General features: G+C 38.2%; 1 protein-coding gene across 2 annotated transcripts; it reads left to right on the top strand.

Annotated features, from left to right (window-relative positions):
- Window positions 1–1,117: 1,117 nt before the first annotated feature.
- Window positions 1,118–6,042, top strand: LOC141340898 (uncharacterized). Of its 2 annotated transcripts, XM_073846009.1 has the most exons (11): window positions 1,123–1,450; window positions 1,700–1,824; window positions 2,363–2,407; window positions 2,494–2,604; window positions 3,119–3,253; window positions 3,479–3,583; window positions 3,689–3,823; window positions 4,281–4,332; window positions 4,476–4,499; window positions 4,630–4,656; window positions 4,761–6,042. In XM_073846009.1, exons 1-11 carry the CDS (start codon window positions 1,432–1,434, stop codon window positions 5,288–5,290), a joined length of 1,308 nt encoding a protein of 435 aa, XP_073702110.1. In that variant the 5' UTR covers window positions 1,123–1,431; the 3' UTR covers window positions 5,291–6,042. The 2 variants fall into 2 exon arrangements, with proteins under 2 accessions (XP_073702111.1, XP_073702110.1); XM_073846010.1 differs by lacking the exon at window positions 1,700–1,824 and having other exon boundaries at window positions 1,118–1,450.
- The last annotated feature ends 10,929 nt before the right edge of the window (window positions 6,043–16,971 follow it).

Below are 16,971 nucleotides of genomic sequence, written 5' to 3'. Positions count from 1 at the left end.
TTAAAAGGTGCCACCTATTGGAAAGGAGTGTGAAGCGCATAATAGTAGGGAAGCCTGCAACAAGAACTTGTTTTAAAAAACTAAATTATATTCATATGCCTTACATTTCATGAGTACATATTCTACTGTTTCTGACCACATATTTTACAATTTCCAGTTTCATGCTTCCCTATTCTATTTAGAGCTTGGTTTAATGAATAATGTTCAATACACATTCTTAAAATGAATACTTTTTTCCTCTTTCATACCTTCGTTCCACACCACTTCTGTCATTTCTTCCTTATTTCATTTGCTATTATACATTTTACTTCTGTTTTACTTACTGCCACTTCACCCTCAACTAGTGATTGTGTCAAAGCCTGTTTAGGCAGATGATCTGCCTCCTCATTTCTTTTCACTCTCATATGTGATGGTACCCACAAGAAGTTTACTATGAGTCCAGATTGTCTTATTCTAAATAGCCTCGCATCACTTCATATATCATGCTTGTCTTGCTAAATATGTTCCACTTGACAAGCTGTTAAGAGCTGAAAGGGAATCGCTACATATTACTGATCTAGTTAGTTGTACTTCTAACCAAGAAGGATTGGTATCAATTCTGCAGTAAACACAAAAAAATGTAATCTGAGATTCTTTTGGGGTATGAAAATTCCTCCTTTTTAGGGAGCTGGCCCTTTGGTGCCCAGGCTAAAATAATACTCTTTTGCTTTTCCCCCGACATCTTTAAAACAGACAAATGCAATGATTAATGTAGCTCTGCATTGGCAGAATATAAAACACTATTGAAATGATATCCAGAGCACTCTGCTTTAAGAAATGTAGTATCTAGGCTAGTCCTATATTTCTAATCCTTTCCTTAGTTTCAGGCAGTCAAAGCAAAGCTAAAGTTTCTGGTTGCAAATTAGTTGGAGAGCTTTTGACTGCATTAATAATACTTTTGCACAAATTTGACTATATTCTCTAACATCAGCTCAAAGGGGGGACTACATTCATCAGAACTTCAAATTTTCAGCATCCACCCTGCCTAGTAACAAACGTGTCTAACAACATTCTAATTTCTGATTGGTTGATTTAACTCTGTATAATTCAGACAGCTATGAAGTATGAACTTTTGCAGATGACTTCTTTCCATATCTCTTACTTTTCAGCGTTCTTGAGGGCCACTCATTTTTCAGTTGATTTTTCTGTACAGATAATCATGTACCTGTATTGCATTCTACATTTTTTACATATCAGTGACAGCAGAACATAGCTGATGTGTGCAAAACAGGACAACACAAAAGAGCAATGGATTTGATCAGACAGGGTGGAGTCTAGTTTAGGTATGTATAGGCTGTACAAAAACAACAACAGCCTCCTTTCGATTGCAGAGACAGTCAGGGATGTGCACACAAGAGCTTTTACTGGATTATGCGTCGCTATACATGAAATATGGCATTTGCAGCAACTGGTATGCACTTTTTTTACTTTCATATCTCATATGTAGAGTGCTTTCTCTTGCATGGCAGGAATTTGGAATAGTGCAACAAATCTGTTGTCTGTTGTAAATCTCTAAAGTATGATTTTTAATGTGTTAATGTATGGTAACTTTGTTAACATAACCCATATACACCAAGGTGTTTGTAGAGAAATGCTGTACTGAACAGTTTCAGTTTCTGTTGTGGTTAGTAAAACTGCAGACTCTCTGTAAACATTGCAGAAGACAAAAGCACTGGAATTACCTTAAGTGATATAAGTCTGCAGGAGCCACACATTAAGAGGAAGGAAAGTTTTTCTGCATCATTCCCATTAATCAAGCCATATCTGAGTGCTCAGCCAAAGAAGGTATACTATCAAAAACATCTTATACATGGTGCAAATGAAAAGACACTTTGTAGTTGGCACACATCTGTGACTGAAAACCTGGTTGAGATTATCTCTTCTCTTTACCTGTATTTTAAGTTGGTTTAATTGGAGTTTCTGAACAATTTCCATATGTGTATGTGTACCCCTCATTTTATTTTATATATATATTTTTTCTTTTAATAACTGTTTATTGTGTATTAATACAGTTGTGTATATGTATTTGATATACATGTATACACACACACACACACACACACACACACACACACACACACACACACATATATATATATATATATATATATATATACATATATACATATATAAAATAAAATGAGGCAATTTCAAACATTTGGTTATTTGAAATGCTTTGTGATATTTTGTTGTTCATATCTTTTAAGAAATATTTGATCACAAAAAAACATCTTACACAGGCAGTTTTCTTTTTGCATCAACATCCCTTGTTGTTATTTTCAGCATGTTGAGAGTGGTAACATGTCCTTGTTTTTCTTTACAGAATGTTATTAAAGTAATCAAACAATATGGGAAGGTCTGTTACCAGGTAAACATATGCATGCAATAAAAAAAAAATTATTAATGATTTTTAAGCCACTAGCATCCACTAAATATGTAAACATTTCTTTGCAGCATTTCAAAATACCAGCCACCAAAAGTATTCAGCGGAAAGATGATGTATCTATTGATGAGTCAAAGTACATCATCAGAGAACTGGCTGCTGAACTAGACAGAGTGGTACAGGTAAGCATTTGGCATTATTATATGTGACCCTGGACCACAAAACCAATCTTAAGTCGCTGGGGTATATTTGTAGCAATAGCCAAAAATACATTGCATGGGTCAAAATTATTGATTTTTCTTTTATGCCAAAAATCATTAGGAAATTAAGTAAAGATCATGTTCCATGAAGATTTTTTGTAAAAGTCCTACTGTAAATGTATCAAAATGTAATTTTTGATTAGTAATATGCATTGTTAAGAACCTAATTTGGACAACTTTAAAGGTGATTTTCTCAGGATTTTGATTTTTTTGCACCCTCAGATTCCAGATTTTCAAATAGATGTATCTCGGCCAAATATTCTCCTATCCTAACAAACCATACATCAATAGAAAGCTTATTTACTGAGCTTTCATATTATATATACATCTCAGTTTTGTAAAATTTAACCTTATGACTGGTTTTGTGGTCCAGGGTCACATATGCATTTAATATGAATTTAACAGAAGTTATATATTATCTGCGTTATGCCCACAGTACAAGATGTCCTTGATGACACGAAAGATTAAAAATAAAGGAACCGAGGAAAAACAGAAAGATCAGGAAGATTATATATTACAGTGGGCTGAAGATGTGGAGAACATACAGACAAAACAAATAGACAAGCAAGAGGTTTGAATTTACTTTATGAGGGATTTGTTTTACAGACATTTGATAATTTTTGTGATAACGCACCCTAACTAGGCATGATGCCATAAGTTTAAAGTGTCTATTCCAGTATTGAAAGTTTTTGTCCTAAGACCCTGGAGCAAAGTCACAACAAGCCTAATTATTATTTTACAACAGTTATCAGCAGTATTTGTTTACTTCATCTTTGGTTTCCTTGGTTTTCTGTAGAAACAGCAGCCGTATTCTACACAGTTGTCCAATAGTACAATTAAATTTCAAAAAGCAAAGAAAATCTTGTCTGAATGGTCTTGGCAACTGAAAGAAACGAAACAGGTTTGTGCCCATATGTTTACAAAGATCAGCAGGATAATACATGTTGCTGTTGCACACAAGAATTAAATCAGCACTATAATCAATCTCTCTTTGTCTGTTGACTAGAACTCAATATGTCCGAAAGGTGAATGTGAAGAAACACTAAGGAATCTTTACAAACAGTGGATGCAGGGAGAGTGCACCATACTTCCAGTAATGGACTGGATGGTATGGACTGTAATACAGTCAGAAAGCTCAGAGGTAAAGGATATTAAAGTTGAAAATATGAGGAAAATTGTTTGTACAATGAAATTAATAAAATACAAGTATAGCTACATAAATGAGATCGTAGCCCATGTCTTTTCAATCATTTTTTGGAAATCTGGAAAATTTTGGAAATCTTGCAGCAGTGTATCCATCTAATTTTTCACACCGGAAAGTATATTTTCTGTGAAAGTGCAAAACTTCCATTTAGCCACTATTGGTAAATAACTAGAAGAATAACCATGTGGAGTAAATGATACAGCTATTTGCCCAACAGACCATTGTGCACTAATCAATTAAAATATGCAATATCAAGCAGCATTAAAAAGCAGAAGATAAGATGGCCTTGCACATTCAAGTTACAAATGATCATATTCTTATTTTAAAAAGATGGATAAAGAGCAAAGCCTCTTGTGGTTTTAATGTGGTCAAATTGTTCTCTTTTAAATAATAGGATTCAGTCTCTAGACAGTGGGTGAGAAGTAGACAGAGATCCAAAAACACAGGTGAAGATTGCTTTGTTTTTTCCATAGTGATTTCATTCGGATGAAAGATTGTTTTAGAGAATGATTATTAAAATGGCATTTAAATGTATGTGTAAAAAGTTATGTCAAGGTGTTTTCTTGTTGTCTTTTCTTCTCATCTGTAGTTGGATTAAACATTTCCCACCAAGGTATTTTCTTTAGACTCAATAAATCAATAAAATACATAAATAAATCAATAAAAAACTGATTTGTAAATGTTGATGCTCAATTTTCCATCAGTTTTCTGTCAGGTTTAATCCAATATTACTTTTTTTTCAGTTTGGGATTGGATTACAAAATCAAAAGGTAAATCTCAACTGATATAACTGGAGCATTTATAATCAGGGGATATAAATGTAAATGTACTATACAGAGTACCAGATTCAATACTTTTCCTTTTGTTTTTAAAGCTGATGTACTTCTGGATCCAAACACAGCCAACCCAGATCTCCTAGTCTCTGAAAATGGAAAACAATTGAGAGCAAAAAAATATACAGGTCTTGATAACTGGCATGCGTACCAATGGAAGCGATCTAAATTTGATGGTTGGACATGTGTTCAAGCTAAGGAGGGTTATAACACGGGTCGTCATTACTGGGAAGTAGATGTGAGGAAGAAACATGAGTGGCGGGTGGGAGTCGTTCAGGAATCAGCCCCTCGAAATGGCTATGTCACTATGAACACAAAAACAGGGTACTGGAATCTACGCCTGCAACTGGGAACTTTGATGGCTTTGACTGAACCAGTCACTAAAGTGGACCTGCCAACACCCTCTAAGATCGGAGTTCTTTTGGACATAGAGGAGGGCTATGTCTCTTTCTATAATGCAGAGAAAAAAATACACATCTACACCTTTAACGTAGACTTTAAAGAGACTGGAAACATTTACCCAGTGTTTGGCACTGTTGAGACAGACAGGGCATTGGTTATTTCATCGTAAAATATGTGGTATAACATATACCTCATGATCTTTATTTCAGATGAATCCTAAACATTTACCATTTAATATTTTGCTAATTTTAGTGAGTTTTAGTGAATGTTATTTTTTGGGATAAGGTATAGTCTAAGGTAGATTTTTTTAAAGATATTTGTTGTATATACTTTAGATACCTAACATTTCCAAAAATGAAACTGTAAATGTAAAGACAATGTAGATAAAAAATGTTTTATTTTTTTAATTATATATTTCAAGTTTTGTATATTTACTCATTTCACTTCAAAATAACATTTGAAATGTTAAAGGTTAAAAAAGGTAAAAAAAAAAAAAAGAAGCAAAAATACATGTAATTTGTCTATCAAAATTTTCATGACATTCAAATAGTACCATCATTTCCTGATATGCAAACTCACTGAAATGTATATTAAATTTAAGCCATTCCTTATTGGCAGTTAAACACAAGCATTTATGCCACCTGTCATGTTAATGCTCTGTTTGTTCATTAAAACATTTACATTTAACTTAATTTTTGCTTACTTGCTTGGCATAACAATATTATTATGTGTTTTACAACATAAGGTGTCAATGTACAGATCAGTTAAAAACAATTACTTCTTGTTTCTCAATGAAGACCTTCATTTCTGACTACTGAATAGCCTATGTGACCAAAGTTGTTAAGTTGCAGTTGCTGTAGTGCTTTGCATTTTCTTGAGATAAGATTATCATGAAGGGAATTAAACAAAATTTACTTGCAAGTTTTTTTTTTTATTATATACACACACAAAAAAAAAAACTAGGCTAATATAATTTTTACTTTGACTTTACCTAAAATAAAATAAGTGTTATTTCTAAAAACCATGAAACTGCATGTGACATCAGGAACAGATTATCTACACATGTGATATCAAGCAATAAGGAAATACAGTTTACAAGAAATATATTTTAATCCTTTATTACTACAAGGAAGTCAGCATAGGGCAAGCTTAATATATTAATTACTGTCTCATTGTCATGGATAATTAGTCATTTGTCTCACATTTCATTCTGAGCACACAAGAATCTGAGAAAAACAATGAACATTGTGGCTTGTAGTAAAATTCCAGATGTTCTAAATTTCTGTGATTCATGTAACATTATAGTATTTTTCTGTGCGCCAACGTTGTTTTTACACTTCATGCTTCACAGGAACATTTTGATGCGGACCATCAAGGAGACCCATTACCTTATATGTTTCATGACATTAGTCTATAATCAGTATTCAACAATCCAGTTGTAACTGCTATCAGTCCACTAAAGTCTAAGATATTACTGATATTTTAAATGGTATTTTTTGTTTTTTAAGGAATTTCTTCTTTTATTAGACTGATCTGTCCTTTTCATATATATATTTTACCAGTGTTAAGATTTTACTTACAAACTTACTCTGAATTACCCAGAGAAATGTGTAAAGTGAACTAGCAAACGCAAATCAAAAACATAAGAAAAAAATTGAGTACACAATTTCTCTCTCTCTCTCTCTCTCTATGTTGTTGTTTTTAAGTTCTCTTAAATCTGACACTTCATTGTCAGAAATCCCTATGTGCCGTTGGGCGCCCAACTAAATGTTTTTTCCTCTTTCTACGCAAACTGGGCATTCCCTTGCGAGTCCCTGCACATGAGTCATGACATGTGGGAGGAAAACAAGATATTACACAACTAATAGCCTATAGCCTGTATAGTACCATGACTTATTAAAACACGTGAGCACTCTGAAGAATTCAATGTTTTTTTTTTTCCCCCGGAAGTATAGATCAATTTAAACTGATCTAAAGCTGCATCACAGTCTGCTATGGGAACTGCAGTGCAGCTGACCGCAAGACCCTATAACGGACAGTGAACACCGCTGCAAGCCCACCCATCCCTTCCACAGTGTTTTCCAGCTCTTGCCATCAGGAAGACGGTACCACAGCATCAGAGCCCACTCTGCAGGACTGATCAACAGCTTTTTCCCCCAAGCTGTGAGGGCCCTCAATTCCAACCACATCATCCCCCTCTGAACCTTCATCCACAACCCTACCTACTTAAACCAGGACCCCCCACCACCACATGAAAACTGTTAAAAATCCTCAAAATTATTAGTGCAATTCTGAGTGTGCTACACACAGGTGAGTGGGCTGAACAAACCACCTGTAGAAAACACACTCTTTCCCCTCTATATGCACCAGACACTTTCTTACGAACACTCCATGTTACAAACACTCAACAAGATAACACAAATGTTTACTTGTGAAGGCACCATAAGTCATATTGCACTACTTGTTTCTTTAACCTTAATACCTCTTTTGCACAATATTTTGCACAGTATTGTATAGTATTATGTAAAGTATAGTCTGTCTCAAGTTTTTTTGTATAGTCAACTATTTATAGTTTATGTATAGTTAGATTTCCACTTTTGTAAGTTAGCTATGTATAGGTCTAAACAATTGCTCTTATGTCTAGTGTTGTATGTTATATTTGTTTATTTATGTAGCACCGTGGTCCTGCGAGACACGACATTTCGTTCCACTGTATGTCCACACATGTAGCGGAATGACAATGAAGCTCAACTTGACTTGACTTGACTTGACTGTTCTTGTAAATCATGTGACAACGAGGAAATAAGAAAGTGAAAGTAGCGCTTATGGTGCATCCTTGATACAATGCCTAAGCGAATGTGTGTAATATGATAAATCGTCTGTGCTCTTTTGTCTAATTGATACAGGCATTAAGATAAATACATTTATTCATTTAGCAGACGCTTTTATCCAAAGCGACTTACAATTGGGGAATACAACAAGTGATTCATCCTAAGGAGGCAGATCGACATAGGAAGTGCTCAAAAATACCATATATCAGGCGTTGTTAGATGAGTACGGGCTAGAAAGGGAAGATCAGGAAAGAGAGGAGAACAAAAGTTTTTATTTTTTTTATTTTATTTTTTTATTTTTTTTATTGAGTCAAATAGTGTCGAAAAAGATGGGTTTTCAGCAGTCGCTTGAAGACAGTTATGGAGTCTGCATTCCGAATAGGGGTGGGAAGATCATTCCACCAGGCAGGGACGTTGAAGGAGAATGTTTTGGAAAGTGATTCCATGCCTCTCTGTGGTGGTACAATGAGGCGTCTTTCACTAGAGGATCTCAGACTTCTGGAGGGAGTGTAGATGCGTAGTAGTGAATGGAGGTAAGCAGGTGATGAGCCGGTGGCTGTCCTATAGGCCAGCATCAGTGTCTTGAATTTGATGCGAGCCGTAACCGGTAGCCAGTGCAGGGATATGAAGAGAGGTGTGACATGGGCCTTCTTGGGCTCATTGAAGACCAGCTGTGCTGCTGCATTCTGAGTCATTTGTAGAGGCCTGATTGTACATGCTGGAAGACCGGCTAAAAGAGCATTGCAGTAGTCCAGCCTGGAGATGACCAGGGCCTGGACGAGGAGTTGTGCAGCATGCTCTGTTAGGAAGGACCTGATCTTTCTGATGTTGTGCAATGCAAACCTGCAGGATCGAGCAGTTTTAGCTATGTGGTCTTTAAAAGTCAATTGGTCATCAAAGATTACACCAAGAATTCTGGCTGAAGTCGATGGGGTAATTGTTGATGAACCTAACTGGATGGAGAAGTCATGTTGTAAAGTTGGAGTGGCGGGAAAGACAAGGAGCTCAGTCTTAGCTAGATTGAGCTGAAGATGGTGTTCCTTCATCCATGCAGAGATATCCGCCAGGCAGCCTGAGATCCTTGCAGCTACTGATGGATCATCTGGTTTGAAAGAAAGATAGAGCTGTGTGTCATCAGCATAGCAATGGTAGGAGAAGCCATGTGCCTGTATGATGGGGCCCAGAGATGTGGTATATATGGAGAAGAGGAGGGGTCCAAGAACTGATCCCTGAGGAACCCCAGTGACCAGTTGATGAGTTTTAGATACCTCCCCTCCCCAGGCCACCCTGAAAGACCTACCAGAGAGATAGGATTTGAACCAGCGAAGTGAAGTCCCTGTGATGCCCAACGATGAGAGGGTAGACAGGAGGATCTGGTGATTCACCGTGTCAAAAGCTGCAGATAGGTCCAGCAAGATGAGTACTGATGATTTGGAATCAGCTTTTGCAGTCTGCAAGGCTTCAGTGACAGACAGTAGTGCTGTCTCAGTTGAATGGCCACTCCTGAACCCTGACTGGTTAGCATCCAATAGATTGTTCTGTGAGAGAAATAAAGATAGCTGGTTGAAAACAGCTCGTTCCAATGTTTTTGCTATGAATGGAAGGAGAGAGACAGGTCTGTAGTTGTCTATGAGTGAAGTGTTAAGTGTAGGTTTTTTGAGCAGTGGGGTTACCCGGGCATGCTTAAATGTAGTGGGGAACGTGCCTGTGAGAAGAGATGAGTTGATGATGTGTGTGAGCGCTGGTAGGATTGTAGGGGAGATTGCTTGGATAAGGTGTGAGGGGATGGGATCTAAAGACATGTCGTCGGATGGCTGGAGAGGAGAAGTTTGGTTACTTCTGCCTCAGAATGGGGATGGAAGGAGAAGAGGGGAGTTTCAGCCGTGGGTGTGGTCAGTTTTAGTTCCTTTGTGTGTGGAGCTGAGAACTTATTACTGATAGATGTAGTTTTGTCTGTAAAGAATGTGGCAAAATCATCAGCTGTTATAGAAGTGGTGGGAGGTGGTGGAGGGGGACAGAGCAGTGAATTAAAAGTTTTGAAAAGGTTGCGTGTGTCCGGAGCATTGTTGATCTTGTTGTGGAAGTATGAAGATTTGGCAGTATGGACTTGGGTAGAGAAAGATGAAAGCAGAGACTGATACATACTCAAGTCAGATGGATCCTTAGATTTGTGCCATTTTCTCTCGGCTGCCCTAAGTTTGGACCGATGCTCACGAAGAACATCGGATAACCAAGGGTTCGAAGGAGCAGCCCGTGCTGGCCTGGAGGAAAGAGGGCATATATCATCTAGACAAGAAGTAAGAGTGGAGCATAACGTGTTGGTTGCTGCATTAGTATCCAGGGATGTGAAGTGGGTAGGAGAGGGAAGAGAGGAGGATACTGAGGAAGAAAGGTGGGAGGGTGAGAGAGAGCGTAGGTTTTGTCTAAAAGTAACAGGTAGGGGGGTTGGGGGTGCACAAGTAGCAAGATGTAGGTTAAGTGTAATGAAGAAGTGGTCAGAGAAGTGTAGGGGTTTGACCACAATGTTGTCTGAAATACAATTTCGTGTGTAAATGAGATCAAGTTGGTTGCCGGATTTATGAGTGTATGCAGTGGTAATGCGTTTTAGGTCAAATGAAGTGAATGTTAGAATGTTAAAGGGAAAGAGAGGAGAGGAATGTTAAAGTCCCCAAAGACTAGAAGTGGGCTGCCATCTTCTGGAAAAGAGGATAGCAGCCCATCCAGCTCTTCTAAGAAGATGCCAAGTTGACTAGGAGGGCGGTAAATTACCACAACATGGAGTTTGATAGGAGATGTTATAGTGATTGTATGAGATTCAAATGAGTTATAATTGCATAGAGGAGAATGGGTTGAGTATTTCCAGTTGTTCGAAATAAGAAGTCCCGTACCCCCACCCCTTCCAGTCTGACGAGGGGTGTGAGAGAAGGAGAATTTATTAGATAGAGCGGCTGGGGATACAGAGTCTTCTGGACGTATCCAGGTCTCAGTCAAACCTAGGATGCTCAGGCCAGATTGCAAAGAAAATGCCGAAATGAAGTCAGCTTTGTTGACAGCTGACTGACAGTTCCAGAGTCCAACCGTGAAAGAGAAAGGTTCAGTGGAAGAGGTGTCGATAGGACGCAGGTTGGAAATATTGCGTCGACGTGTGCGTGTGATGTTAGTGCGGTGTGTGGAGAGCACCGGAATGAATTGGAAACACATGATAGAGGAGGACAGAAAGAAGAGTGAAATAAAGGAAAGGAGTACTTAAGTGCGTTGTCGGTGTCGTTGCTCGGTTAAGTCGCGCAGGAAAAGTTGCAGGTCTTTACTCTCGTCGGTCTTCACGCAAGGAGGCTGAACGCTTCTGCTGACGCTTCAGCGTCAGCTGATACAACACAGTTAAATACCACACCAATCAATACTTTGGTGATAGCAGCTGGGGACGCCCACTCGGCTGAGTCAGTCCCAAATGGATTGTGTGCAAATGGGTCAGACCGAAACGAAAAACTAACACCCTTTGCACTTTTAAGCGCGCTCAGGAAGGGAGCGATCTCACAAACAAAAGCTTCCCTTGGCCGTCGGCTCAGTCTTTCAATTAGAATGAGAGCAATCAAAACTACAATTTACAACGAAATCACCAGGAAAACAAATAGACAGAAACGAATAAATACTGTCTAGCAGCAACAAAATGCAAATAGAAACGAATAAGTCAAATAAATAGAAAAACAAGGACGTGTTTATCTAGCAGCAACAAATGTAACAACCGCCTATTTAAAATACAGAATTTAAGTAGTCACTTACGCGCTGTCATCCTGTCCTTGCCTGAGGGCTGAAATTCACTTATCGTAACATAAGGAAACCACTGAGCAAACATGAGCAAATAACCTATGCTATTCTTGGCTAATACTTTTTATTTACTCTTTGAATGTGTTTAGCTTTATTTTTTAATTTGTGAGGCTTTAAATTTTGTTTAATTAGTTTAATAGCCTATATATAGTTGTCATTTAGTGACTTATGTGCTACAGAGTAGGCCTATTTACAACAATGCCTGAAATAAACCTCTACAAATGTGGCCCAATTAAATGTACATATGCTAGCCTGGTGTGATTATTAGCTGTCATTATTAAAGGAACCGTATGTAGGATTGTGGCCAAAATTGGTACTGCAATCACTTTCAAAATACTGTAGAACGGTGTATCCCCTCCCCATCCCCCCTGACTCGAGGTTGCCAGCTAAGCTACAGGAGTAGGCTACTACAAGGAGCTTCCAACGGCAAGTGACGAGTCCTACACAGAAATTTGTTTTTCTTCTGTTAATTATGTTTATGCTTCACAAGAGATGTTTTGCGAAGTAATTATGTATCGCAAAAATTTACAGATGGCGATTAGCCAAATATTTCATAAAGATGTACTTTAATACCACATTTCAGTCGGAACATAGATTGTTTTCATACCCTGCTAGTGGTGCGATATAAAGCTTTTTATGAACGCATTTAGCACGGGCGACCGCGGAAAATCCACTGTGTACGGAAGCAAAAGCCAAACATAGATGAATCTTACCTGTCCAGGAGAAAATTACCAACGAAAGCGTCTATCTTCAAATTCTTCTCCGTTTTCAGCCGTCTCCATCTTTCAAAGGCATATCCTATACCAATCCTTGTTTTATTTCGGACTTTGTCACGACGTATTTCGGTTTCATAACGAGGTCTTTTACGTTCCGTAACGTTATACATGTTTAATCCGAAACGTTCGTATAGTTGCAGCTGTAACAGAGCTGGCAACCCGGATCACGAAACTCTACTGACTTCGTGATTGGTAGATAGCTGGAGGGTGGAGCCTAAGACCAAAACACAAAATGACAACAATAACATCAGTTGAGGGCTGCAACTCTCACTTTTAAATGACAATATCCTGGCCGGACCACTGTTGTCAGTGATATAAGTATTTGAAATGAACATGATTTCTTAATGTCTAGTGACATGTCAGGGCCATTTTATGATTAACTGACATAAATTTCTTACATAAGGTTCCTTTAATTGTCTGTTTGTTTTTCAGCCTCCTCAGCCCCATCAGTAAAGCACAAGTACTCACCAAAATACAAAAGCTTTCCTGTTTTTACAAATTATACTGGGTAGTTTAATGAAAAAATATCACACGGGCACTGACACATGGCTCAAAATATCTTCTGAAGAAGAATGAAAGACGTAACTTTGTAACAAAATGAGGGTGACCAAATTTTTATGTTTGAATAAACTATCCCTTTAAGATAGGCCTGTAAAACCATATGTCATGTTTAATTGCATTTCATTCAATATCAGTCACATACAGAGAAAAAAAATAGAGTATAGAGACTCTCGTGTCATGTGTTTCATAGTGGTGTTTGAAAGCATCCAAATTTTCAGTGTTTTGTTGATCATGTTTAACATTTGAAACACTTATTAAAAAGTGTTTCCTTATTTTGCAAGTAGACAACCCTGCTAGCAAGCAACCATTGAAACAATGCTAAGTTTAACACTAACTGCATTTAATTAGAGGGAAATTGGTTCAACATTATTTTTGTACTCTGCACATTGTTGTTCTTCTCATTATTTCCCTATAGCAGCTAATGAACATGTCAGGGATCTCCCCTGACAGTCTTGTCTGTTCTGTCATTGTTCAGTGTTTCCTTGTTTGTGTTGTGTTTGAGCACATGGCTCTGTCTTTGTTGTTGTCTGCCATGTGCTCCTTTTGTCCTGCCTCCTTGTTTCCGGTTGACAAAGGCAGCTCTGTCGCTCCTAGCGGTGATGGCTCGATGGTCGCTTTAGCTCTCCGTCATCGGTGGGCTCGGGCTCATATTAGTCTTCGTTTGTCTGAGTATTCTCACCTGTTCCTTGTGTTCTCCTCTCCTTTATATTATTCTCCCTCGTGTTTTGCCAGTTCGTTGTTCTTACTTGTGTGTTTGCTAAGCCTACAAGTCTGTGTCTTCTGATCCAGCTTAAGATTTATTGTGCTTCTGAGTTCTCCCATTTTAATAGTTTGTTGATTTCTGTTCCAGTCCTGTCCTGTCCTGTCCTATCCTGCAGGCTGAGCCATCAGTCATCTTCCTTGATCTGTCCCCTAACTGGGCCTGTGCAGTACCTGAGATACCAGTTGATTTGAGTTGGCCATGCTTCACGTTCCAGTCAGCCTCCAGCTTCGCTGCTTTGTGGCGGACTGTCATCCTGCACTGGATTCTGTGGCTGTTCATACAGCCTGCCTGTCTACAAGTCTCTCCCAGCCTATTTTTTGGACTGCGTTCACTCCCTTCCTCACCATTTCTTGTCCTGTCAGTCATTTTTGTATTCTGCATTTGAGTCCTCTCTTATAGAATCCCTGACTGATTAAGTCTCACCACAGGCTGGCGTTCTGCGGTTTCTGCGTTGAGGAAAAAAAGGTTCCTAAGAGTCACAATTTACTAAAAGGTGGGCAGATTGATTTCAAAGAAAACGCAGACCAGAAATCCGATCACATTTTTGTCCAACTGCACGTCTTTTCAAAAGAAATGCACTGTAAAATGCGCTAAATGCATCTATTACAGTTTTTTTCAATTGTTTACACACAATTTTGAAAACCGGGTTCTTTTTTTCAAAATATAATCACAATTATCCAAACACCGCACTCAATTTGCAGAATTCCTAGATTGTTTGCAAAATGACACACTTCAGTCAAAACATACACATTTCAGTCAAAATATATACACATATTTGTGAAAATGCTATTAGTTTTCATTCAACCAACACAGTCCTCAATGATCAGACACTATTGCAGACAGTTTCACACTGCTGTGATAAATAAAAAAACACCTTTGTAAAAAAACTAATTTCAGGAAATAGCATGTGCTAGATTTTTGGGCAGACATTGTTATGTAAGGGATCATTTCGATGACAAAACAAAATAGTGACAAACCCACAACATTCTTCATGATTAGTTTGAGATATAGGGAGAATGTACACAAATAGGCCTACTATAAGCTTACCAAGCACTGCACAACACTAATGCTGCAGACTGAATATTTCAAGTATTTATTTAAATTCAAGAAATACAGTATTTCTTACCATAATCAGTTACACTAATCAACCAACAATGAAATCAAGGAAACAAATAAAATCTGTAGACAAATAAAAATTACTGCATGAAGTACATACAGTTTGACTCTGAAAAAAAAAGCAACACAAATACTGTAACTATTCCTTATCTCTCCGTCTGGCTGGATCAGGCCATAAGATTTCATCCACATCATTTTTGATGAATACAGGTGAACTCACCTGCTGCCTTTTATAGCACACCTGAGTGCTGCGTTTTCAAATTAGCACATGTGTGCTTCCACACCTTGTGGATGTGTTTATCCAATTTGTTCATTAGTGTGGTCATTGGCAATCCCAAGGAAGTAACCTCACAATCCTTATCTGTGTCTAAAGTTTCGAAATGTGTGTAGAGTTTTACAAATCACTGTGTGTAATGTTTTGCAAAAAGAGTGAAGCAGACATTGTGTGTAATGGTGTGCAAATCTGTGGCGGTGTTTTGCTCCTTGGAGTAGAATTTTGCAAATTGTGTGGAAATTTTTATTTTAGAGTGTAAACAATCGTAAAAAACTGTAACATATATATGTTTGTATCTTGCTATGTGTACTGCGTTAGCCTAATGAGACTTGTCATAGCACTTGCACGTTATTGCTCTATGTTAATTCTGATTGCTTCCAGGTCCTCTTTTGTAAGTTATTTTGGATAACAGTGTCTTCTAAATGTCTAAATGTAATATACATTAACCTTAAAACTATGTGGATATTCTTTGTCTTTCTAAAAGGAGTAAAACTTAACATGGCTTAATGCATTAAGAAAGTAAGTATTAAAAGGTCAAAATCAGTAGAGATGATGCAAATTATGTGCAGGCAAGCAGCCGGGGATATGAACACAAAGTGCATGCATGTTAAGTGTTTTCCTCTGATAGAAAACCATTTATAAAGAAAACGTTTAACGTGGCTTAACGGTTAAAGACAGTGATACTGCATAAAAAGGCCAAATTCGAGAAATTTTATGGGTCTGGCTTCCAGTCTCATCTGCTTCCAGCAAACTTTAGCTGTACAACACAGCTCGTTTTGCTGATTGATATTGGAAACGTGTTTTATTTTAATGTATTGTCTTATTTATAAAGACACATGGTTAGCACAAACAGTTTTATCCGTTTATTGCAGTGTTATTTTTCTCATTGTTTTCCTATACCGTCAGTGGTGTAGTGGAGAAATAAAAATGAATGAAATAATCGAAAAGTTGAAATAAAGTATCGGGTAGGGTTTGGTATATCTGAGGTACGCTGCTTTGTTTACTTTGCTGTGTCTCTGGAGTGCAGCAGGCGCAAGTGAAAACACGTAATGAGTTTAATTTATATGGACTCTGAATGAGCTAAGTGGATGAGCTAAGTCGATTTGATTTGAGGAAACGTTGAGTTATGCATATAACTACTGTTCCCAGAAGGAGGGAAACGAGGTACAACACATTACTATGGGATATCACGCTCCTGCGCCGTCTGCTGAAGACACTTATAATCACGCCTGAAAGGCAATTGACACATGACGACGTGGGCGGGGCCGCCTGCCCACAGCATATAAATGCAGTCGCATGTGTCATTCCCTTTGTTCAGTCCAGCTCTTCACCGAGCCTCCGACTGCGCGGGGCCCAGATGTGTTGTACCTCGTTTCCCTCCTTCTGGGAACAGTAGTTATATGCATAACTCAACGTTCCCATTCAGTCGGTTCACTCGGTACAACACATTACTATGGGACATATAATCACGCCCCGTAAAGTCGCCGAACCAAACATAAGGGACCAGCACCGCCACTTAACCCATGTGTTTCACGGGAGTGACGGGCCCTGGCTTGCAACCTCTACCGTAAGCACGGCCACAATGATATCGAGTCGGTAGAACCGAACAAACGTGTGCGGTGAAGCCCAACTGGCAGCCGCACAGAAAAACTTTACACAATTCCCATGACATCTCCATGCATCACATACAGTAAAGTGCCCAAG

Source organism: Garra rufa, chromosome 8, assembly GCF_049309525.1.
Source record: "Garra rufa chromosome 8, GarRuf1.0, whole genome shotgun sequence".
Taxonomy (NCBI): domain Eukaryota; kingdom Metazoa; phylum Chordata; class Actinopteri; order Cypriniformes; family Cyprinidae; genus Garra; species Garra rufa.
This window is presented reverse-complemented; position numbering and strand designations above follow the sequence as displayed.

What these genes read in the sequence shown, in the direction of transcription:
- LOC141340898 (XM_073846009.1), top strand. An exon ending in ATGGGAAGGTCTGTTACCAG is followed by an intron (nt 2,408 to 2,493) that starts GTAAACATATGC and finishes ATTTCTTTGCAG; the next exon opens with CATTTCAAAATACCAGCCAC. An exon ending in TACAGTCAGAAAGCTCAGAG is followed by an intron (nt 3,824 to 4,280) that starts GTAAAGGATATT and finishes TTTAAATAATAG; the next exon opens with GATTCAGTCTCTAGACAGTG.